The 18,897-nt window shown below is 49.2% G+C and overlaps 1 protein-coding gene across 1 annotated transcript in view; it reads left to right on the top strand.

The window, feature by feature from the left end:
* The first annotated feature begins 805 nt into the window (after positions 1-805).
* Positions 806-18,897, top strand: part of SSBP4 (single stranded DNA binding protein 4) — a 34,528-nt gene continuing 16,436 nt past the window's right edge. Inside the window, exons 1-6 of the mRNA XM_083421732.1 lie at positions 806-1,116; positions 6,313-6,385; positions 8,489-8,550; positions 12,876-12,960; positions 15,261-15,350; positions 17,498-17,575. Coding sequence (XP_083277858.1) covers positions 1,061-1,116; positions 6,313-6,385; positions 8,489-8,550; positions 12,876-12,960; positions 15,261-15,350; positions 17,498-17,575 — 444 coding nt within the window. The 5' untranslated portion in view covers positions 806-1,060. The remainder of the gene's footprint in view (positions 1,117-6,312; positions 6,386-8,488; positions 8,551-12,875; positions 12,961-15,260; positions 15,351-17,497; positions 17,576-18,897) is intronic.

The raw sequence follows: 18,897 nt of genomic DNA, 5'->3' as shown, positions 1-18,897 counted from the left end.
GAAAAGGAAAGTTTTGTACTTTTAATCTTTGTATGCAATGCGGTCCTCGCCAGATATTTCCATATAGCTTCAAAATTTGTTTCCCCATACAATCAATGAATCCAAATGTTATTTGTGTATATTTTTTTTGTAGGGGCGAGCTCTAGCTTGTTTTTTTTTTTAAAAAAAGTAATATTTATTAAATATTTTATAGTTATAGAAAAAAAGACAATAAAGAAAAACAATACATAAATTCAACAAACAGTACATCGACAATAAAAAGATACAATACAACAATACAACAAAAACAAAACAAAAACATTTAAACACACATCCAAATTTCATATCTAGATCTTTCATTTGCTTATTTCCTCGACTTCCTCACACCTCCCTTTTTTTGTATTCTAGTTCAAATTTGCTAATTCAACAAATCCTTTCCCTCTTCTTCAATTTTTGTTCTATAATTTATCCTAAACACAATCTAGCTTGTTTAGCTTACAGATGTATTTCCATATACCTTCACAATTTATTTCCCCATACAATCAATGAATCCCAATGTTATTTGTGTATAATTTTTTTTTAGGGGCGAGCTGTAGCTTTGTTTGGATTACACGTAAACCCGGCGCCGCATGTCAGGATACGCAAGCATCTTTTTTTACCTGGCGGTGGAAGGAACACGCGTCTCCAAAAAAAACACACACGCGCGCGCGCCCCACTCCTTTCCGACGGCGCCATTGCCCTTTTAAGAGCGCGCGCGTTGCAGTCGAAGAGGGAGGGTGCTTCTTGCTCGGAAGAGCCGCTGAAAAAAAAAGAGGTTTTTTTTTTTAAGGGGGGTGGGGGGGGAGAGAGAAAAGCCAAAGCAAGGAGGGAGGGAGGGTCTCTTTGCAGCCCGCCCGGAGGAGCCATCACCGCGGCGGCGTCTAGCCTGGCGCGCCCGCCGCTTCCTGGAGCCGAGGAGCCTTGAGGGCGCCATGCGGCGATGCTCCCCGGGGTGGCGGCCCCGATCCTGCCTCTAGCTGCAGGTGCGGACCCCCCCCTCCCTCCAGAGACGCCGGAGAGACCCCCCCCACCCTAGCCAGCCATGTACGCCAAAGGGAAAGGCTCCGGCGTACCTTCCGACGGGCAGGCGCGAGAGAAGTGAGTCGGAAACCCCCTCCTTCCCCCCCCCCCGAAAAAAAAAACCACGACCACCCCGACAAGACCCCTTTCTTTGGAAATCTAGAGACACCCCCCCCCCCAAAAAAATCAGCTCAGTGCCTCTCAGCCTAAACCCTACCCCCACACACAAAAAATGAAAGCATTCCTAAAACTTCCAAGGTGGAGTTTCGCCTCCCCAAAATACCACCCCCTTGGAAATTTGGGGGTCTCCCCCCCCCATATCAGCTCCACTCACCTCCCCCCACCACTCCTGAAACTTCCTCGCTTTTCAGACGGTGGAACCCCTTGCCAAAGATCAGTTTGCCAAATATCAATTTACCTAAAATTTGGGCACCCCCCCCGTCTCCCCCCAAAATCAGCCCGGTTTCACTCACCCCCCCCCTCCCCACTCCAAATGCTCTCCCGGAACTTCCCAGAGGGGGTTTTATCAGGCAGCGGGACCCCCTCCCCAAAAAGACAACCCCCCCCCCGAAACATCAATTTCCTTTGGAGATGTGGGGAGCCCGTTTCCCAAAATCAGCCCAACTCCTTTCTGCAAACTTCCTGTGTCGACTTTCCCATGCAAAGGACCCCCCCCCCCAATGAATCAGAAGCAGGCTTGGGGGGTGTTTCAAAGCTGGGGGGGTGTCCTGACCTGTCTTCCCCACCCCTTTATTTCCCTAGCAATTCATGGGCTCTGTCAAAAGGAAAATTAGTTTTTGGGGGGTTAGCTATTGGTTTGTGTGTGGTTTCATGAATAGGGCCACAACAGAGAGGGGGGCTTTGGAGTTGGGGGGGCAGAGAGGGTCCTAAAGTATTTCTGGGGGGGAGGTGAAAAGAGGGAGTGGGGGCAGAGAGTGTGTGTGCCCCCCCCCAAAAATATGGGTGTGCACTGGACCTTAGAGGGTGTTGTCAAGTTGAGATGACCTGCTCATAACTTGCTTTCCCCCCAAATGTTTGGGAGACCTGGTGAACAGTTCTGGGGGGGGGCATGCAGGACCATTTTGGGGGGGGGGCGACATCCAGCAGTCATCCTGGACATTATAATTTTTTTTGAGAGGATGGGGCTCTGAATAAGGGCTAATGGCAAGTTGACTAGAGCACAAGTCTTCGTCCCCAATTCCCTGGCCTCCCCCCCCCAAAAAAAAATCAGCCCCAAAGGGGGAACTCTCAGCAATGGTGACGGCTAAGAATCAAGCCCCCACCCACAGGCGCAGTCTACCTGCGGCTTACCAGGCACTGAGCCGTGAATTGGCAATCCCCACATATGGAATTTAGGATCTGCGTTTCAGATTCAAATGTCTGTGTGTTGCATATTTATATTGTTTTTTTTTGGTGGGGGGTGTTATAGAATTGTAAAAGTGTCGCGCTGAAAGGGACCGCAGAAGTCCTCTAGCCCAGGCACCCCCAACCTGCAGCCTTCCAGATGTTTTGGCCTACAACTCCCATGATCCCTAGCTAACAGGACCAGTGGTCAGGGATGATGGGAATTGTAGTCCAAAACATCTGGAGGGCCAAAGTTTGGGGATGCCTGCTCTAGCCTACTTTTAGAGAAGACACCTGAAGGCAGCCCTGTTTAGGGAAGCTTTTAATGTTTGACGGACTGTTGTATTTTAATATTTTGTTGGAAGCTGCCCAGAGTGGCTGGGGAAGCCCAGCCAGATGGGTGGGGTATAAATAATAAATTATTATTATTATTATTATTATTATTACCCCTTCCAATGAAGCCAGTCCCTAACCAGCTGAGCTACTATCCTGTTGTTGTTTGGTTTGCTGTAACAACGTTAGTTTCGTTTCGCTCCAGAGTTTGCCGAAATGGTTACTTTATTTTATTTTCCGGGGGGAAGCGTATATTGCTCTTGCCCTTTATCTGAGATGCCTAGCTTTGCAGAGTTAGAAGTCCAGAAGTCATATTAGTCCAGCCCATAGCTGTTAAGGTTTCCCTTTTCCCCCCCTTATTCCGAATAGGATTCCTCGCAAGAAAAGGGGAAAGTTGACCGCTGCGCTCCAGCCACTGCAATGCGAGAATTACAACTGGTCGTGGGTTAAGTTTTTTCTCCCACAAAGCGGCCGATAAATTTATTAAATAATAACTGGTCATATGTGGTGTTTGGAGTCTCCGCACGCAAGGGGATTTGCCCCGATACAACAGAACCATCTCCAACCCTACAGAGCCTTGGGGGGGGGAGGCCTCAGTTAAACCCCCCCAGCACAGGGAACGGAGTTTGTGGTCTTCCCTTGACCCCCACCTTGCTCCATTTCTGACCATTGGCCATGCTGGCTTATTGGGAGTTTGAGTTACCCAACACCCAGAAAGGATAGCAGGTTTCCTAACATAGGAAGATCACTGGGGTAGGATCAGGCCCAAGGGGGCAGGTCCAGTCCGGCTGCCCCCATCTCCAAACAGCTGCCCCCCATAGGGGAATCGACTCTCCCCACAGAGGTGGACTTTGGTAATATGCTGCCCTGAGCGAGGACAAAATATAGCACCCCCCAAAAAATATATATACAGCTATATTCATACAGCAGGTGGTGCTGTGGGTTAAGCCACAGATACTAGGGCTTGCCAATCAGAAGGTTGGCGGTTTGAATCCCCGCAATGACGGGGTGAGCTCCCGTTGCTCGGTCCCTGCTCCTGCCAACCTAGCAGTTCAAAAGCACGTCAAAGTGCAAGTAGATAAATAGGTACCACTCCAGCGGGAAGGTAAACGGCGTTTCCGTGCGCTGCTCTGGTTTGCCAGAAGCGGCTTAGTCCTGCTGGCCACATGACCCGGAAGCTGTACGCCGGCTCCCTCGGCCAATAAAGCGAGATGAGCGCCGCAAACCCAGAGTCGGCCATGACTGGACCCAATGTCCCTTTACCTTTAAAAGCATTCTTGTCTCAAACAACTTGGAACCCAAACAGGGCAAGCACGGAAGGAAATGTTCCGGTTTGCGAACTTTATTCGGAAGCTGAACGTGCTCCGTTTTGAGTGTCGCGCTTCCGATTTGAGTGTTACGCTGAGGTCTTGTCTGTTTTTGCTACAGTGGTACCTCGGGTTACAGACACTTCAGGTTACAGACTCTGCTAACCCAGAAATAGTACCTCATGTTAAGAACTTTGCTTCAGGATAAGGACAGAAATCATGTGGCGGCAGCAGGAGGCCCCATTAGCTAAAGTGGTGCTTCAGGTTAAGAACAGTTTCAGGTTAAGAACAGACCTCCTAAACAAATTAAGTACTTAACCCGAGGTACCACTGTTGTCGCGGCACTTTTGCGACTGCGTGGACCCCAGTTCAGCTACTGATGGATGGGTGGTGTGACTGCAGCACGTTGTTTATCGATTTCGTTTTGTGGATCGACGGTCTCGTTCAATAGTGAAATTTGCATGAAATTGCTGTTTGAGGGGTTGTTTTTAAAAGTCTGGAACCGATTAATTCGTTCTGCATTGCTTTCTGTGGGAAAGCAGCGCGCCTTGGTTTTGGAATGCTTTGGTTTTGGAACGGAATTTCCGGAACGGATTAAGTCTGAGAACCAAGGGACCACTGCATTGTGAAAATAGGGAATATATGCTGGTGCTGCTGCTGCTGCTGCTGTTGTTGTTGTTGTTGTTATGCTTAAAGGTAAAGGGACCCCTGACCATGAGGTCCAGTCGTGGCCGACTCTGGGGTTGCGGCGCTCATCTCGCTTTATTGGCCGAGGGAGCCGGCGTACAACTTCCTGGTCATGTGGCCAGCAGGACTAAGCTACTTCTGGCGAACAAGAGCAGCACACGGAAACGCCGTTTACCTTCCCGCCGGAGTGGTACCTATTTATCTACTCACACTTTGACGTGCTTTCGAACTGCTAGGTTGCCAGGAGCAGGGACCGAGCAACGGGAGCTCACCCCGTCATTGCAGGGATTCGAACCACCAACCTTCTGATCGGCAAGCCCTAGGCTCTGTGGTTTAACCCACAGCGCCACCCGTGTCCTTGTTGTTATGCTAGCATCCTGTATAGTAGCATCCTGTATACTGTTCCACTGTTCTGCAGTGGAACAGACTCCCTCTGGAGTCTCTCCTTCCTTGGAGGTCTTTAAGCAGAGGTTCAAAGGCCATCTTGCCTTGGATTCTTCAGCTGAAATTTCTGCATTGCAAGCTCCACGATTCTACGGTTGTCCATGAGGACTAGGACCTTGGGACCATGGCTAAGCAATGAAAGCATATCCTTATGCATTGTGTGTTTTGCTACCTTGCCTTTTCTTGCTGCGAACCACCCTGGGTTCTGCGGTTGGAAGAGCGGCCGACTAATCTAATAAATAATAATTGTGATATTTTTGTGCCCCCATCTGCTTGGCACAAGGGACATGGGTGGCGCTGTGGGTTAAACCACAGAGCCTAGGACTTGCCGATCAGAAGGTCGGCGGTTCGAATCCCCTCAACAGGGTGAGCTCCCGTTGCTCGGTCCCAGCTCCTGCCAACCTAGCAGTTCGAAAGCACGTCAAAGTGCAAGTAGATAAATAGGTACCACTCCAGCGGGAAGGTAAACGGCGTTTCCGTGCGCTGCTCTGGTTCGCCAGAAGCGGCTTAGTCATCCTGGCCACATGACCCGGAAGCTGTACGCCGGCTCCCTCGGCTAATAAAGCGAGATGAGCTCCACAATCCCAGAGTCGGCCATGACTGGACCTAGTGGTCAGGGGTCCCTTTACCTTTACTGTTACCTTTACTTTACCAGGTTCAGGGAAAGCGCCAAAATCCGGCCCTGCTCCCGGCTTGTGATTCCCGGCGATTGATATTATCCAGCGGAATTTACTGCCTCCGACAGGGGAGTGTAGAACATTGCCTTCGCAGGTCACAGCTGTTGCCCCTGTTCTTGAGACGCCTTTTCCCCTCTCAGGAGAGAATGCCTCTTTTCGAAATAGCATCTCTTTGCACCAACGCTAACCATTGGTCCTGCTGGCTGGCTGGGAGCCCAGCAGTATTTGAAAGGGGCCGGATAGGGTCCTCATCCCCGCACAAAGGATTTGCTGGGAATAGGTAGAAAGGGAGCTTTGGGGAGAGGGAAGCATAATAAAATAAAAAACCATAGAATTGTAGGGGGCCCTGGCGGTCATCTAGACCAACCCCCTGAAATGACTGGGGATCGAACCTGCAACCTCGGCATTTTCGGCACACTGCTCTCACCGACTGAGCTATCCAGGCCTGGCAGGCCCTTGACTGACACCTCTCACCCCTCCAGGTTGGCGTTGTACGTTTATGAATACCTTCTACACATCGGGGCGCAGAAATCAGCACAGACCTTCCTCTCAGAGGTGAGGAGATAGGGGTCTGGAAGACGGGAGGCCGGCAGAGCTATAACCTGCAAAAAAATATGTACCTGTTTATTTTATTTTGGGGAGACAGGGGGAAGCAAATACCGTATTTTTCACTCTATAGGATGCACTTTTTCCCCTCCAATTTTTTAATTTTTTTTTTAATTCAAAATTATCCAAAAACATATCATTCCCCCCCCCATTTTTCCTCCCTCCCCCCAACTGCCCTCAGTTCCAGTCTTTGGTTTCCCCAAAAATGCTGTTTTCTGCATGTTACACAGTTGTATAAATCCTCAAACTATTTAGCTGATTATTATCAATAAAAAAAGTTTGTGAATGTTTATTCAAAACCTGCCAAGGACTCCAGTTCGCTTTGTTGCGTCTTCAGATACTTTGTAAAGGCTTCCCATTCATCCTTAAAGTCACAGTTATCCTTGTCCCGTAGCTTGTATGTCAGTTTTGCCAGTTCTGCATAGTCCATCAATTTTTCTTGCCATGATTCTGTAGTTGGGGTTTCTTCAGTCTTCCATCCTTGTGCTACCAGAACTCTCGCAGCCGTTGTCACATACATGAAGATGTTTTTCAACTTTTTTGGCAGGTCTTTCCCTACGATCCCCAACAAAAATACCTCAGGTTTTTTAACAAATGTTAAATGAAACATTTTCTTCAACTGGTTGTATATCATTTCCCAAATTTTTTAATTACAGTGGTGCCCTGCAAGACGAATGCCTCACAAGACGGAAAACCCGCTAGACGAAAGGGTGTTCCGTTTTGGAGGTGCTTCGCAAAACGAATTTCCTATGGGCTTGCTTCGCAAGACGAAAATGGCTTGCGAGTTCCTGTGATTTTTTTTCGCTCCCCACCCCCTTTTTCTAAGGCACTAAGCTGCTAATAGCCTTTTAGCAGCTAATCCGCTAATCCCTTAAGCCTTTAATAGCCGCTAATAGTCACTAAACCGCTAATATCGTTATCCGCTAATCCGCTAATGGGGTTGCTTCGCAAGACGAAAAAACCGCTAGACGAAGAGACTCGCGGAACGGATTCTTTTCGTCTTGCGAGGCACCACTGTACCTTACAATCCCACCACATATGATAAAATGCCCCCCCTTCAAAAATTAAGGGGAAATGTGTGTGCGTCCTATGGAGCAAATGCAGGCTCCTTGGCTTCAGCGATAGCAACGCGAAGCCTCCAAAGCGCAGAGCGAGCGCTCCCTCCACGCTCCAGAGGCTTTGCATTGCTTTCGCTGAAGCCTGGAAAGCGAGGGGCGTCGGTGCGCACTGACCCCTCTCGCTCTCCAGGCTTCAGGCATAGCTGCCTGAAGCCTTTGGAGCGCAGCGGGAGAGCAAGACTCTCCTGGCTTCAGCGAAAGGAACGCAAAGCCTCCGGAGCGCAGCGGGAACTCGCGCTGCGAAGGCTTCAGGGATAGCCACTGCGCTCCAGAGGCTTCGGGTTCCTTTTGCTGAAGCCGGGAGAGCAAGACTCTCCTGGCTTCAGCAGAGAGGGAGAGCTGCACAGCGCCTCTTCAGCGAGGCGGGAGGAGAAATGGAAGGGGCTCCGTTTCTCCTGCCGCTTCGCTGAAGGGGTGCTGAGCAGAGAGGGGGAGAGTCATTTTTTTCCTTGTTCTCCCCCTCTAAAACAAGGTGCGTCCTATGGTCGGGCGCGTCCTATAGAGCGAAAAATATGCTAGTTCACTGAACGCAGGCAAAATGCAGGCAGGGAGAGCCTCTCCCTGCTTTGCTCAGTACCGCAGACACGGACTGGCGGCAGCAGTCCTTCCCAGCCCATGCCTGGAGACGTTCTGCAAGCCAAGCAGCTGCTGTTACCTGTGAAGCAACGGCAGACACCCTCTAAAAGATAAATTTCCAAGTATCCTGCTCCGAGGAAAGAGCTGGTTTTTTAAATAGCGGGCGCCAAGGAGTGACATTCTGCATGCCAAGCAGGTGTTCTGCCCCCGACGCACATCTGTGTCGTCGTCATCGTCCCACCCTTCGGGGCATCCTTCCCTTTTCATTCTCCCCTAGAAGCTTCCCCAACTTGGGGTACCAAACCACTTTAACTCCAGCCTGTCTTAACTGAGTTGTGGGGTGTTTTGGGGGGGCCAGATCCGGTGGGAAAAAAACATCACGCTCGGGGAACCGCCTGGATTTCTGCACGCCTGGTGGTGGTGAGTACGTTTTACGTCCTTCTCGAAAGGGTGGGGTGGGGCTGGGGGCCTGGAGCTGTCCAGGGAGAGGTGTGTGTGTGTGTGTGTGTATGTGTGACCACTCTACAACAGACTGTCTCTGTCCATTGAGGCTCCATTTAGGAATCGACAACATCTTAAAAAGCAGAGACATCACCTTGCCTCAACAAAGGTCCGTATAGTTAAAGCTATGGTTTTCCCAGTAGTGATGTATGGAAGTGAGAGCTGGACCATAAAGAAGGCTGATCGCCGAAGAATTGATGCTTTTGAATTATGGTGCTGGAGGAGACTCTTGAGAGTCCCATGGACTGCAAGAAGATCCAACCTCTCCATTCTGAAGGAAATCAGCCCTGAGTGCTGAGGCTCCACGCCAGGCACTCCAGTCTTCCACTGCCTCCCGCAGTTTGGTCAAGCTCATGCTGGTAGCTTCGAGAACACTGTCCCACCATCTCGTCCTCTGTCGTCCCCTTCTCCTTGCGCCCTCCATCTTTCCCAACATCAGGGTCTTTTCCAGGGAGTCTTCTCTTCTCATGAGGTGGCCAATGTATTGGGGTCTCAGCTTCAGGATCTGTCCTTCCAGTGAGCACTCAGGGCTGATTTCCTTCAGAATGGAGAGGTTTGATCTTCTTGCCGTCCATGGGACTCTCCAGAGTCTCCTCCAGCACCAGAATTCAAAAGCATCCATTCTTCAGCGATCAGCCTTCTTGATGGTCCAGCTCTCACTTCCATACATCACTAGTGGGAAGACCATAGCTTTTACTATATGGACCTTTGTTGGCAAGGTGGTGTCTCTGCTTTTAAAGATGCTGTCCAGGTTTGTCATTGCTTTTCTCCCAAGAAGCAGGCGTCTTTTAATTTCGTGACTGCTGTCACCATCTGCAGTGATCATGGAGCCCAAGGAAGTAAAATCTCTCACTGCCTCCATTTCTTCCCCTTCTATTTGCCAGGAGGTGATGGGCCCAGTGGCCATGATCTTCGTTTTTTTGATGTTGAGCTTCAGACCATATTTTGCGCTCTCCTCTTTCACCCTCATTAAAAGGTTCTTTAATTCCTCCTCGCTTTCTGCCATCAAGGTTGTGTCATCTGCATATCTGAGGTTGTTGATATTTCTTCTGGCAATCTTAATTCCGGCTAGGGATTCATCCAGCCCAGCCTTTCGCATGATGAATTCTAATAAAAGATGGCTAATCAGTTTCAATAATATTTATTTCTTGGATTACATTCGCCGTCCACCTTCAGGGACCTCCATCCATTGCTTATGTTATCTTAACGACAACCTTGCGAGGTACGTTGGGCTGAGAGTGAGTTGCTGGGCACCCCAGCGTCACCCAATGGCAACCTCGTGTCCCATTGTGGCAGGACTTGAATCCTGAACCCTCCCAGATCTTGGCCCAACACTCTGACCCCTTCACCAATGCCAGCCTGGAAATAATTAACTTGATGGCGCTGCTGTACTAAATTTTGCACCGTCCTGTCGACGCGATGCCTGCATCACCGGGGTTGAGCTAGATGTCCGCTTCGGGGCCCATCTCTGCAATTATGTGATTCTAGGCAGTTGTGAGATCCAGCTTCCTGGTGAGCTGCGGATTTAATAATAATAAATAATAATAATAATAAATTTTATTTATACCCCGCCCTCCCCAGCCAAGACCGGGCTCAGGGCGGCTCACACCAGGTATAAAAGCAATTGATTAAAATACAACTTAACAACGAGATTAAAACACAACATTAAAATGCAGCCTCATTTCAGGGAGCAGAAATTTTTTAAAAAGCTTGGAAAGTATATTAAATAAGAACCCAGAAATTTGGGGTCGCCTCCAAACTTGTGCCAAAGGTTTTGTACCGGGAGGGGGGGGGCGTGTTTTATATAGCCCCCCATACAAACCGTGTGATCGATGCATCCAACCGGGGTTTGCCGTTAACACCCGAAAACCCAAGGGACGAAACGAGTTCAAAACTTTGGCACAAGTTTTTTTCGCGGGGGGGGGGGAGATCCCAGTTTTTTTGGGGGGGGGGTTCCTATTTAATAAAGCCAAGCATAGTTCCTCCCCCCCCCTTTCCCTTCGGCTTTGGCTTCAGGCAGAACTGGAACACGTTCAAAACCTCCTCTCTCTCCCTCCGCTTCCTCGTTCTCCCCCCCCCCAAAAAACCCCCCGGAAATATCCCCTCCCTGCGCTCTATAGAGCCTGGCTGCCTCGTTTCTCCACACATGGATATAATTTGGAATAGAGGGAAAAAACTGCCTCATTTTTCGGTGGGGGGGGCGCAGAGGAGAGTCAAGGGGCTGAGACCTCAACTGATAAATGCGCAGCCTTTTTGTCTCCCCCCCCCAATTTCTCCTTCAAATGGCGCCACAATTTTTTTTTGGGGGGGGAAGACGAATGGGGTTTGCTCGGAATAGCATGCATCTATTTTTTGTGTGTGTGGAATCCTTCCTGGCAGCCCCCCAACGCTCTAGTCAAGGGTCAAATATTTCCTTGCTTTCTCATTCTCTCCATCGTTTTTTTCTATGTCTCTGCCACACCCCCCCCTCCCAATTCTTTCTTTTTCTCGGTTTTCTTTTTATCAGTGGCTACTCGCCACGATGGCTATGCTCCCCCTTCCTCAGCCAGAGGCAGCATGGGTTCTTCAATGAAGGCCAACACCGAGCGGGGAGAGCCATTTGCGCTGCCGAAAGGCAGCATGATGACAGCCTTACGTTTCTATTTCTATAGCAAGATGCATATAGCACATTTTATATATATAGTGGTACCTCGGGTTAAGTACTTAATTCGTTCTGGAGGTCCATACTTAACCTGAAACTGTTCCTAACCTGAAGCCCCACTATAGCTAATGGGGCCTCCTGCTGCCGCCACGCCGCCGGAGCACGATTTCTGTTCTCATTCTGAAGCAAAGTTCTTAACCCGAGGTATTATTTCTGGGTTAGTGGAGTCTGTAACCTGAAGCGTATGTAACTGAAGTGTATGTAACCCGAGGTACCACTGTACACACACACACAGAGTAGTACCTCGGGTTACATACACTTCAGTTACATACGCTTCAGGTTACAGACTCCGCTAACACAGAAATAGTGCTTCAGGTTAAGAACTTTGCTTCAGGATGAGAACAGAAATCGTGGTGTGGCGGCAGCAGGAGGCCCCATTAGCTAAAGTGGTGCTTCAGGTTAAGAACAGTTTCAGGTTAAGAACAGACCTCCAGAACGAATTAAGTACTTAACCTGAGGTACCACTGTATATACAGACACACACATACAGAGGGGACGCTCGGGTTGTGAACATGATCCGTGGGCTCAGCCCTAGTTGGTCCTCAGGGTCCCTTCCAATTCTATGGGTCGCCTGCAGGAGCGTCATTCGGCGTTCCCCGAGTTAGCGAAGCCCATTCGACCTCGTCCGGCGGAACTCTCTGCCACTAGAGATGCAGCAGGGCGGCTTCCTGTTTTAACTTCCCGGTGACGCCATCCGAAAACTTGTCTATTCCGGCGGGTCTGTGCGGGCAATTAAGACAATGTCGTCATTAAGATTAAGGTTAATTAAGATTAATTAATTAAGATTGACGTCTGGGCTTTTTTTTTTTAAAAAAGGAAACCTTATAAGAAGTTTTTCATTTAAACAGGGTGGATTTAAATCACTAGTCAGTGATATTTGATTTAAATCATATATATTTTTACAGAAAGACTCATTCTTGCTGGTATAATCTTAATATTTACAACCAGAGGGAGGTTTTATTTTTGGAATAATAAATTTTCAGAGTAGTTCTGACAGTTATATACAAAATGACTGATTTGGAATACATAGACAGATAATCATGAAATTACCGTGAGTTTTAATAAGTTAACTGTTTACATTTGGGCAACTTTTCTGCTGTAATTCATTGGAAGGAGAAAAATAATAACAATTTAAACAATTTATTTTGCTAAAGCAGCAACATATGTATCCATGCTAAAACTCAGTTTAAGTTTTTTTTTTTTAAAAAAAAGTTGAACCACATTAGTTAATAGAGTTTTATCACACATGAAAAACTTAAAACAAATCCTTGTTTCCTAATGTAACTTAAATAGAAATTCTTTAGAAAGATTTTTCCTCCAAAAGGATTTTATTTTAAAAATCCAATTTAAATCAAAATAATCAGTTTATTTTTTTATAAAAGCATCCATTTTTATGCACCCTGCTTTTAAAGGTATTTCGTGTTAGAACGTATATAAAGCAGTTCTAGCAACCACTTTGGCCCTTTACTGGATGAGCAAATTAGTCTTGATCTGGTCTAGGACAGAGCTACGTATCTTAATTCTGCCCCCCGTCACTCCGCAGTGTCTTCTGGGACCTGTACTGCGCTGCACCTGACCGGAGGGAGATGTGCGAGCACTCGAGCGAAGCCAAGACCTTCCACGATTACGTGAGTACGCCCGTTTGCCGTCTCAAAGGCGTGGCATGCGAGGAAGGGGCGAGGAGGAGGGACGAGGAAAGGAGCAGAAAAAAGCAAGGCCAGGGAGCGATTCTTCTTGCTATAACGTTCAGCAGGGAGCAGTTTTTGGGAGGTGTGTGTTTAACCCCCAATAATAATAAACTATTTTGTCAATTGAGAACCTCCCAGATGTATCTGGCTACAACTCCTCATCCGGCGCTCCCTAAAACATCTGCTGGGCGCCAAGTTAGCAAATACTCCACAGCTATAATACTCCCGCCCTGGCCACAGTGATCCATACGATGGTCACCTCCAGGCTTGACTACTGTAATTCGCTCTATGCGGGGCTGCCCTTGAAGCTGTCCCAGAAACTCCAGCGGGTGCAGAATGCTGCAGCGAGGCTCCTCACGGGGTCTCTGCCATGGGAGCATATTCACCCAGTGCTTTTCCAGCTGCACTGGCTGCCGGTGGAGTACAGGGTCAGGTTTAAGGTGCTGGTTTTGACCTTTAAAGCCCTTCGCGGCCTAGGATCCTCGTACCTACGGCACCCCCTCTCCCGGTATGCCCCACGGAGGACCTTATGGTCCATATATAGCAACACCCTAGTGGTCCCGGGCCCTAAGGAAGTTAGATTAGCTTCAAGCAGAGCCAGGGCCTTTTCAACACTGGCCCCGGCCTGGTGGAACGCTCTGTCTCATGAGACCAGGGCCCTGCAGGATCTGATTTCTTTCCGCAAGGCCTGTAAGACAGAGTTGTTCCACCTGGCCTTTGGCTTGGAGCCAATTTGATTCCCTCCCCCTCTTTCTTTTTTCCTTTCCTTCTCCTCCTGCGATGAGGCTACATTTTAATATATTAATGTTTCAATATTTTAATGCTGTATTTTAATTTTGTTTTTAACTTGTAATCATTCAACTTGTTCTTATTATTGCTTGTAAGCCGCTCTGAGCCCGGCCTTGGCTGGGGAGGGCGGGGTATAAATAAAAAGTATTATTATTATTATTATTATTATTATTATTAGCTATAGAGACATAGCAGACATTTTTCTGTTTTTGCATTCCAAGCGCCTATTTTGCCCAGGCCTGTGCAGGCAATTAAGAAGAGACCCTCCCGCAACGGTTAATTAGCATCCCTTTTTAATTTTCTTACGGTTTTTAATTTTCTTTCTTTCTTTCTTTCTTTCTTTGTTGTTGTTGTTCTATTTTGCTGCTGTAACCCCCCCCCCAAAAAAATGATGTGGCGATATACATATCCGATGATTATAAAACCACAGGGTGGGGGGTGGGGGATTTGAAAAATCGGGGTGGAGGGGAATGTGTCCGCCTTAAAAACCAACAACGAGGAAAGACACATTGACAGGGGAAATTAAACTGTAACTGGGGGGGGGGGCAGTGGAGCGAAGGATAGGTAGAAAAGAATTCAGCGTTCTTCGGTTGACTCTGTTTTCCGAGAACGAGCTCTGTGCGGCTGCTTCTGTAGGTGGCTGGCATCTCTACACCTCGCGCTCAGCATCCTTCCCTGCCGGTTTCCATGGAAACCGCATCCTCTCTGGACCACCTTTCCTCCAGCACACACACACACAGAGAGAGACCCACAGCCCCCCGGCTCTGCCTGCCTCCCCCCTTCTTGCTCTCTCTCTCTCTTTGCTGGGGGGCCAGCGAGACTTAAGATGTTGGGTGAACATAGAATCGTAGCCTCAGAAGGGACCCTGGCGGTCATCTAGTCCAACCCACGACAAAGCAAGAAGATGCGGGTGATGGATCCAGCCAGTGGCCAGCCAGACGCCCGTTGGAAACTAGGGAGCAGGGTCCGAGTGCGAGAGCAACTCTCCATTCCTTGAGGTTCCCAGCAGGTTACATACGCTTCAGGTTACAGACTCCGCTAACCCAGAAATAGTGCTTCAGGTTAAGAACTTTGCTTCAGGATGAGAACAGAAATTGTGCTCCGGCGGCTCGGCGGCAGCAGCAGGAGGCCCCATTAGCTAAAGTGGTGCTTCAGGTTAAGAACAGTTTCAGGTTAAGAACGGACCTCTGGAACGAATTAAGTACTTAACCCGAGGTACCACTGTAGCAGCATCTCTGTCGCTCACTCTCATCTCTGGGACCCCCCTCTGATACCAGAACTGGCTCCCTCTGGCCCGGGATTTATGTTCCGTGTTGCTTTCTCCGAATCTGGTTTATTGCAATCGTAGAATAGAATAGTAGAATCACAAGAGTTAAAAGGGACCCGGTGGGGTCATCTAGTCCAACCCGTGTGCTGCTCTGACCCACCCACTTTACTTTCTTTCTCGACAGAGCTCCACGGCCGCACCCAGTCCTGTGATGGCAAATGTGGCCCCCGGGGATGGAATGGCGCCCAGTCCAATGATGTCTGGGTTTTTCCAGGTAAGGCTTGCAGGGTCTCAGGTCCGAGCCAGAAAAGCGCCTTTCTATAATAATAATATTTTTTTATTTATATCCCGCCCTCCCCAGCTGAAGCCGGGCTCAGGGCGGCTAACAACAATAAAATAATACAGTGGTGCCCCGCAAGACGAATGCCTCGCAAGACGGAAAACCCGCTAGATGAAAGGGTTTTCCGTTTTTCAATGCGCTTCGCAGGACGAATTTCCCTATGGGCTTGCTTCGCTCCCCACCCCCTTTTTCTAAGCCGCTAAACCGCTAATAGCCTTTTAGCAGCTAATCCGCTAATCCCTTAAGCCTTTAATAGCCTTTAATAGCCGCTAAACCGCTAATAGCGCTAATCCGCTAAACCGCTAATAGGGTTGCTTCGCAAGACGAAAAAACTGCTAGACGAAGAGACTTGCAGAATGAATTAATTTTGTCTTGCGAGGCACCACTGTACAGCATTCTAAAATCATTTCATTATAAAATTAATTCAAATCAAATTGATGGCAACCATTGGGCTAGACGTTCTGTGAGGACTGCCAAAGGAGGGGGTCAGGCTGTGCCCTGCCCAAAGGCCTGGTGGAACAGCTCTGTCTTACAGGCCCTGCAGAAAGATGTCAAGTCCCGCAGGGCCCTAGTCTCCTGCGACAGAGCGTTCCACCAGATTGGAGCCACAGCCGAAAAAGCCCTGGCTCTGGTTGAGGCCAGCCTAACCTCTCTGTGGCCTGGGACCTCCAAGATGTTTTTGTTTGAAGATTGTAAGTTCCTCTGTGGGACATACCAGGAGAGGCGGTCCTGTAGGATTTTCTCTCCTGCAATGGAACCTCCAGCTGCAGGAGTAGTCTACATCAAACCTCGGCCCAACAGGGAGAACCTGTGAATTAGATGGTGCCTTGCTTGTGGAATTTCCTGGGGTGGGGGGGGGAAGGTGGGGGTCATATGTAAATTATGTGGGGAGGGGGATGGCCAGGGTGGGGGGAACAGGAGAGGCAAATCCGGAGGCAGAGAGACGCTCTTATCTTCCCTGGTGTGTGTGAACCAACAGCTCCCCCTAGCGGCATCCCAGTCGACTCAGTTTCCGACGACTGGGATTCATAAGCGTTGCCAAGCGAAGCCAATCAATGATAGCCATTGATCACTCTCTACTGTTCCCATCAATTTGGCCGGCCCTCTTTCGAAGCCATCCGGTTTGGCGGCCGTCCCTGTCTCTTGTGGGAGAGAGTTCCACAGGCTCTGCGCTGCTGGAAGAAGTCCTGTCTTTTCCCCCTTCGCGAATCTTGATGGTCAGCTCTGGCAGTCCGAGAGAGGGAGGAAAAAACCTTCATTTCCCCGTGCCGTGCATTGTTTTACAAACTTAAAACTTACAAGTCCCCACAACGGAGTGTCTACGTGGCACTCTCTTTCTCAATGAAATTTATTAGTATTTATTTCATTTCTAAGCTGTTTTGTATTTTAAAGCCAGGGGGAGATATATATCTCAAAGTGGTTTGAAGCCCATAAAAACACCTAATACAGGGGTCAGCAAATTTTTTCAGCAGGGGGCCGGTCCACTGTCCCTCAGACCTTGTGGGGGGGGGCGGACTATATTGGGAGGGGGGATGAACAAATCCCTATGCCCCACAAATAACCCAGAGATGCATTTTAAATAAAAGCACACAATGTACTCATGTAAAAACGTGCTGATTCCCAGACCATCCGCGGGCCGGGTTGAGAAGGCGATTGGGTCGGATCCGGCCCCTGGCCCTTCGTTTGCCTACCCCTGGTCCCAAACCCTGCAACCTTCCCTCATAATAGACCTCCATCTCTTGGTTTTATCATCCTTTTCCCGAACATTTTCCAACCCTACAATATCCTTTTTTAGCTAAGGCGACCAGAGCACTCCCAATTCCACCCATACCATCAATTTGTCTAACGGTATTACGACGGTGGCAACTTTTATTTTCAGTTCCTTCCTGAATGACCCCTCCTGGAGTTTCTGATCACTGTACCCCAACCTTCCTCCCATGTGGGGGGGGGCACCTTCCATTTTGGCTCATCAGCTGCTGGAAAATGGCATTTTTTGGGGGGTGAGGACAGGAGGCTGGAGCCATGGCCTAGGGCCCTCTACCCCATAACTCTTGTTTCTGTTTCCCTCTGTGCCCCACAAGGGACCTCCTGGCTCCCAGCCGCCCCCCCAGGGCTCGCCACACCACCCCAGTGCCGCGATGATGGGGCTGCAAAGTCAGGTGAGACCACAGAGCCATTCTGCTGCGACATTTCTGCATTCTCACTCTATAAAGATTCCATCATTGTAGGGGGCTAGACTGGATGACCTTCGGGGGTCCCCTTCCCACTCGACGATTCGACGTCGCTTGCAAATCCAACCCCCCCTTTTTTGTAACACTGGAGGTTGACCCATGGAATAATAATAAGAACAATAATAATAATAATTTATTATTTATACCCCGCCCGTCTGGCTGAGTTTCCCCAGCCACTCTGGGCGGCTCCCAGTCAAGTGTTAAAAACAGTACAGTGTTAAATATTAAAAACCTCCCTGAACAGGGCTCCCTTCAGATGTCTTTTAAAGATAGGATAGCTGCTTATTTCCTTCACATCTGAAGGGAGGGTGGGCGCCACCACCAAGAAGGCCCTCTGTCTGGTTCCCCGTAACCTCACTTCTCGCAATGAGGGAACCGCCAGAAGGCCCTCGGAGCTGGACCTCAGCATCCGGGCTGGACGATGGGGGTGGAGACGCTCCTTCAGGTCTACTGGGCCATTTAGGGCTTTAAAGGTCAGCGCCAACACTTTGAATTGTGCTCGGAAACGTACTGGGAGCCAACGCAGATCTCTCAGGACCGGTGTTATGTGGTCCCGGCAGCCACTCCCAGTCACCAGTCTAGCTGCCGCATTCTGGATTAGTTGCTGTTTCCGGGTCACCTTCAAAGGGAGCCCCACGGAGAGCGCATTGCAGTAGTCCAAGCGGGAGATAACTAGAGCATGCAGCATTCTGGCGAGACAGTCTGTGGGCAGGGAGGAATTGCAGAATTGTCCAACCACCTGCATTGCAGGAATTTCCTCCTGAAAGATAGAGGCGTCGGAGATGGTTTTAGGGTAGGGGCTGCTGAAATTTGAAAGCCCCCAGCCCGCCACTGGGGTTGTATGTGTGCTTGCAATTTTTTAAAGTTTGGAGGGGGCTGTTCTTCTGCCCCACACTCTTGACAGGGACTGCTTAGCTCTCACTTGTGGGGTGCCTCAGGGTTCTGTCCTCTCCCCCATGCTTTTCAACATCTACATGCAGCCGCTGAGAGAGATCATCAGGGGGTTTGGACTGGGTGTCCATCAATATGCAGATGATACCCAGCTCTACCTCTCTTTCTAATCAGAACCAATGAAGGCGGTGAAGGTCCTGTGTGAGTGTCTGGAGGCGGTTGGAGGATGGATGGCGGCTAACAGATTGAGGTTGAATCCTGACAAGACAGAAGGACTATTTTGGGGGGGACAGGAGCCGGTCAGGTGTGGGGGACTCCCTGGTCCTGAACAGGGTAACTGTGCCCCTGAAGGACCAGGT

This window comes from Podarcis tiliguerta, assembly GCF_965153285.1.
Source record: "Podarcis tiliguerta genome assembly, chromosome: 18".
NCBI classification, from domain to species: Eukaryota; Metazoa; Chordata; class Lepidosauria; order Squamata; family Lacertidae; genus Podarcis; species Podarcis tiliguerta.
The sequence above is the reverse complement of the archived record's forward strand: the minus strand, read 5'-3'. Positions and strand labels throughout refer to the sequence as shown.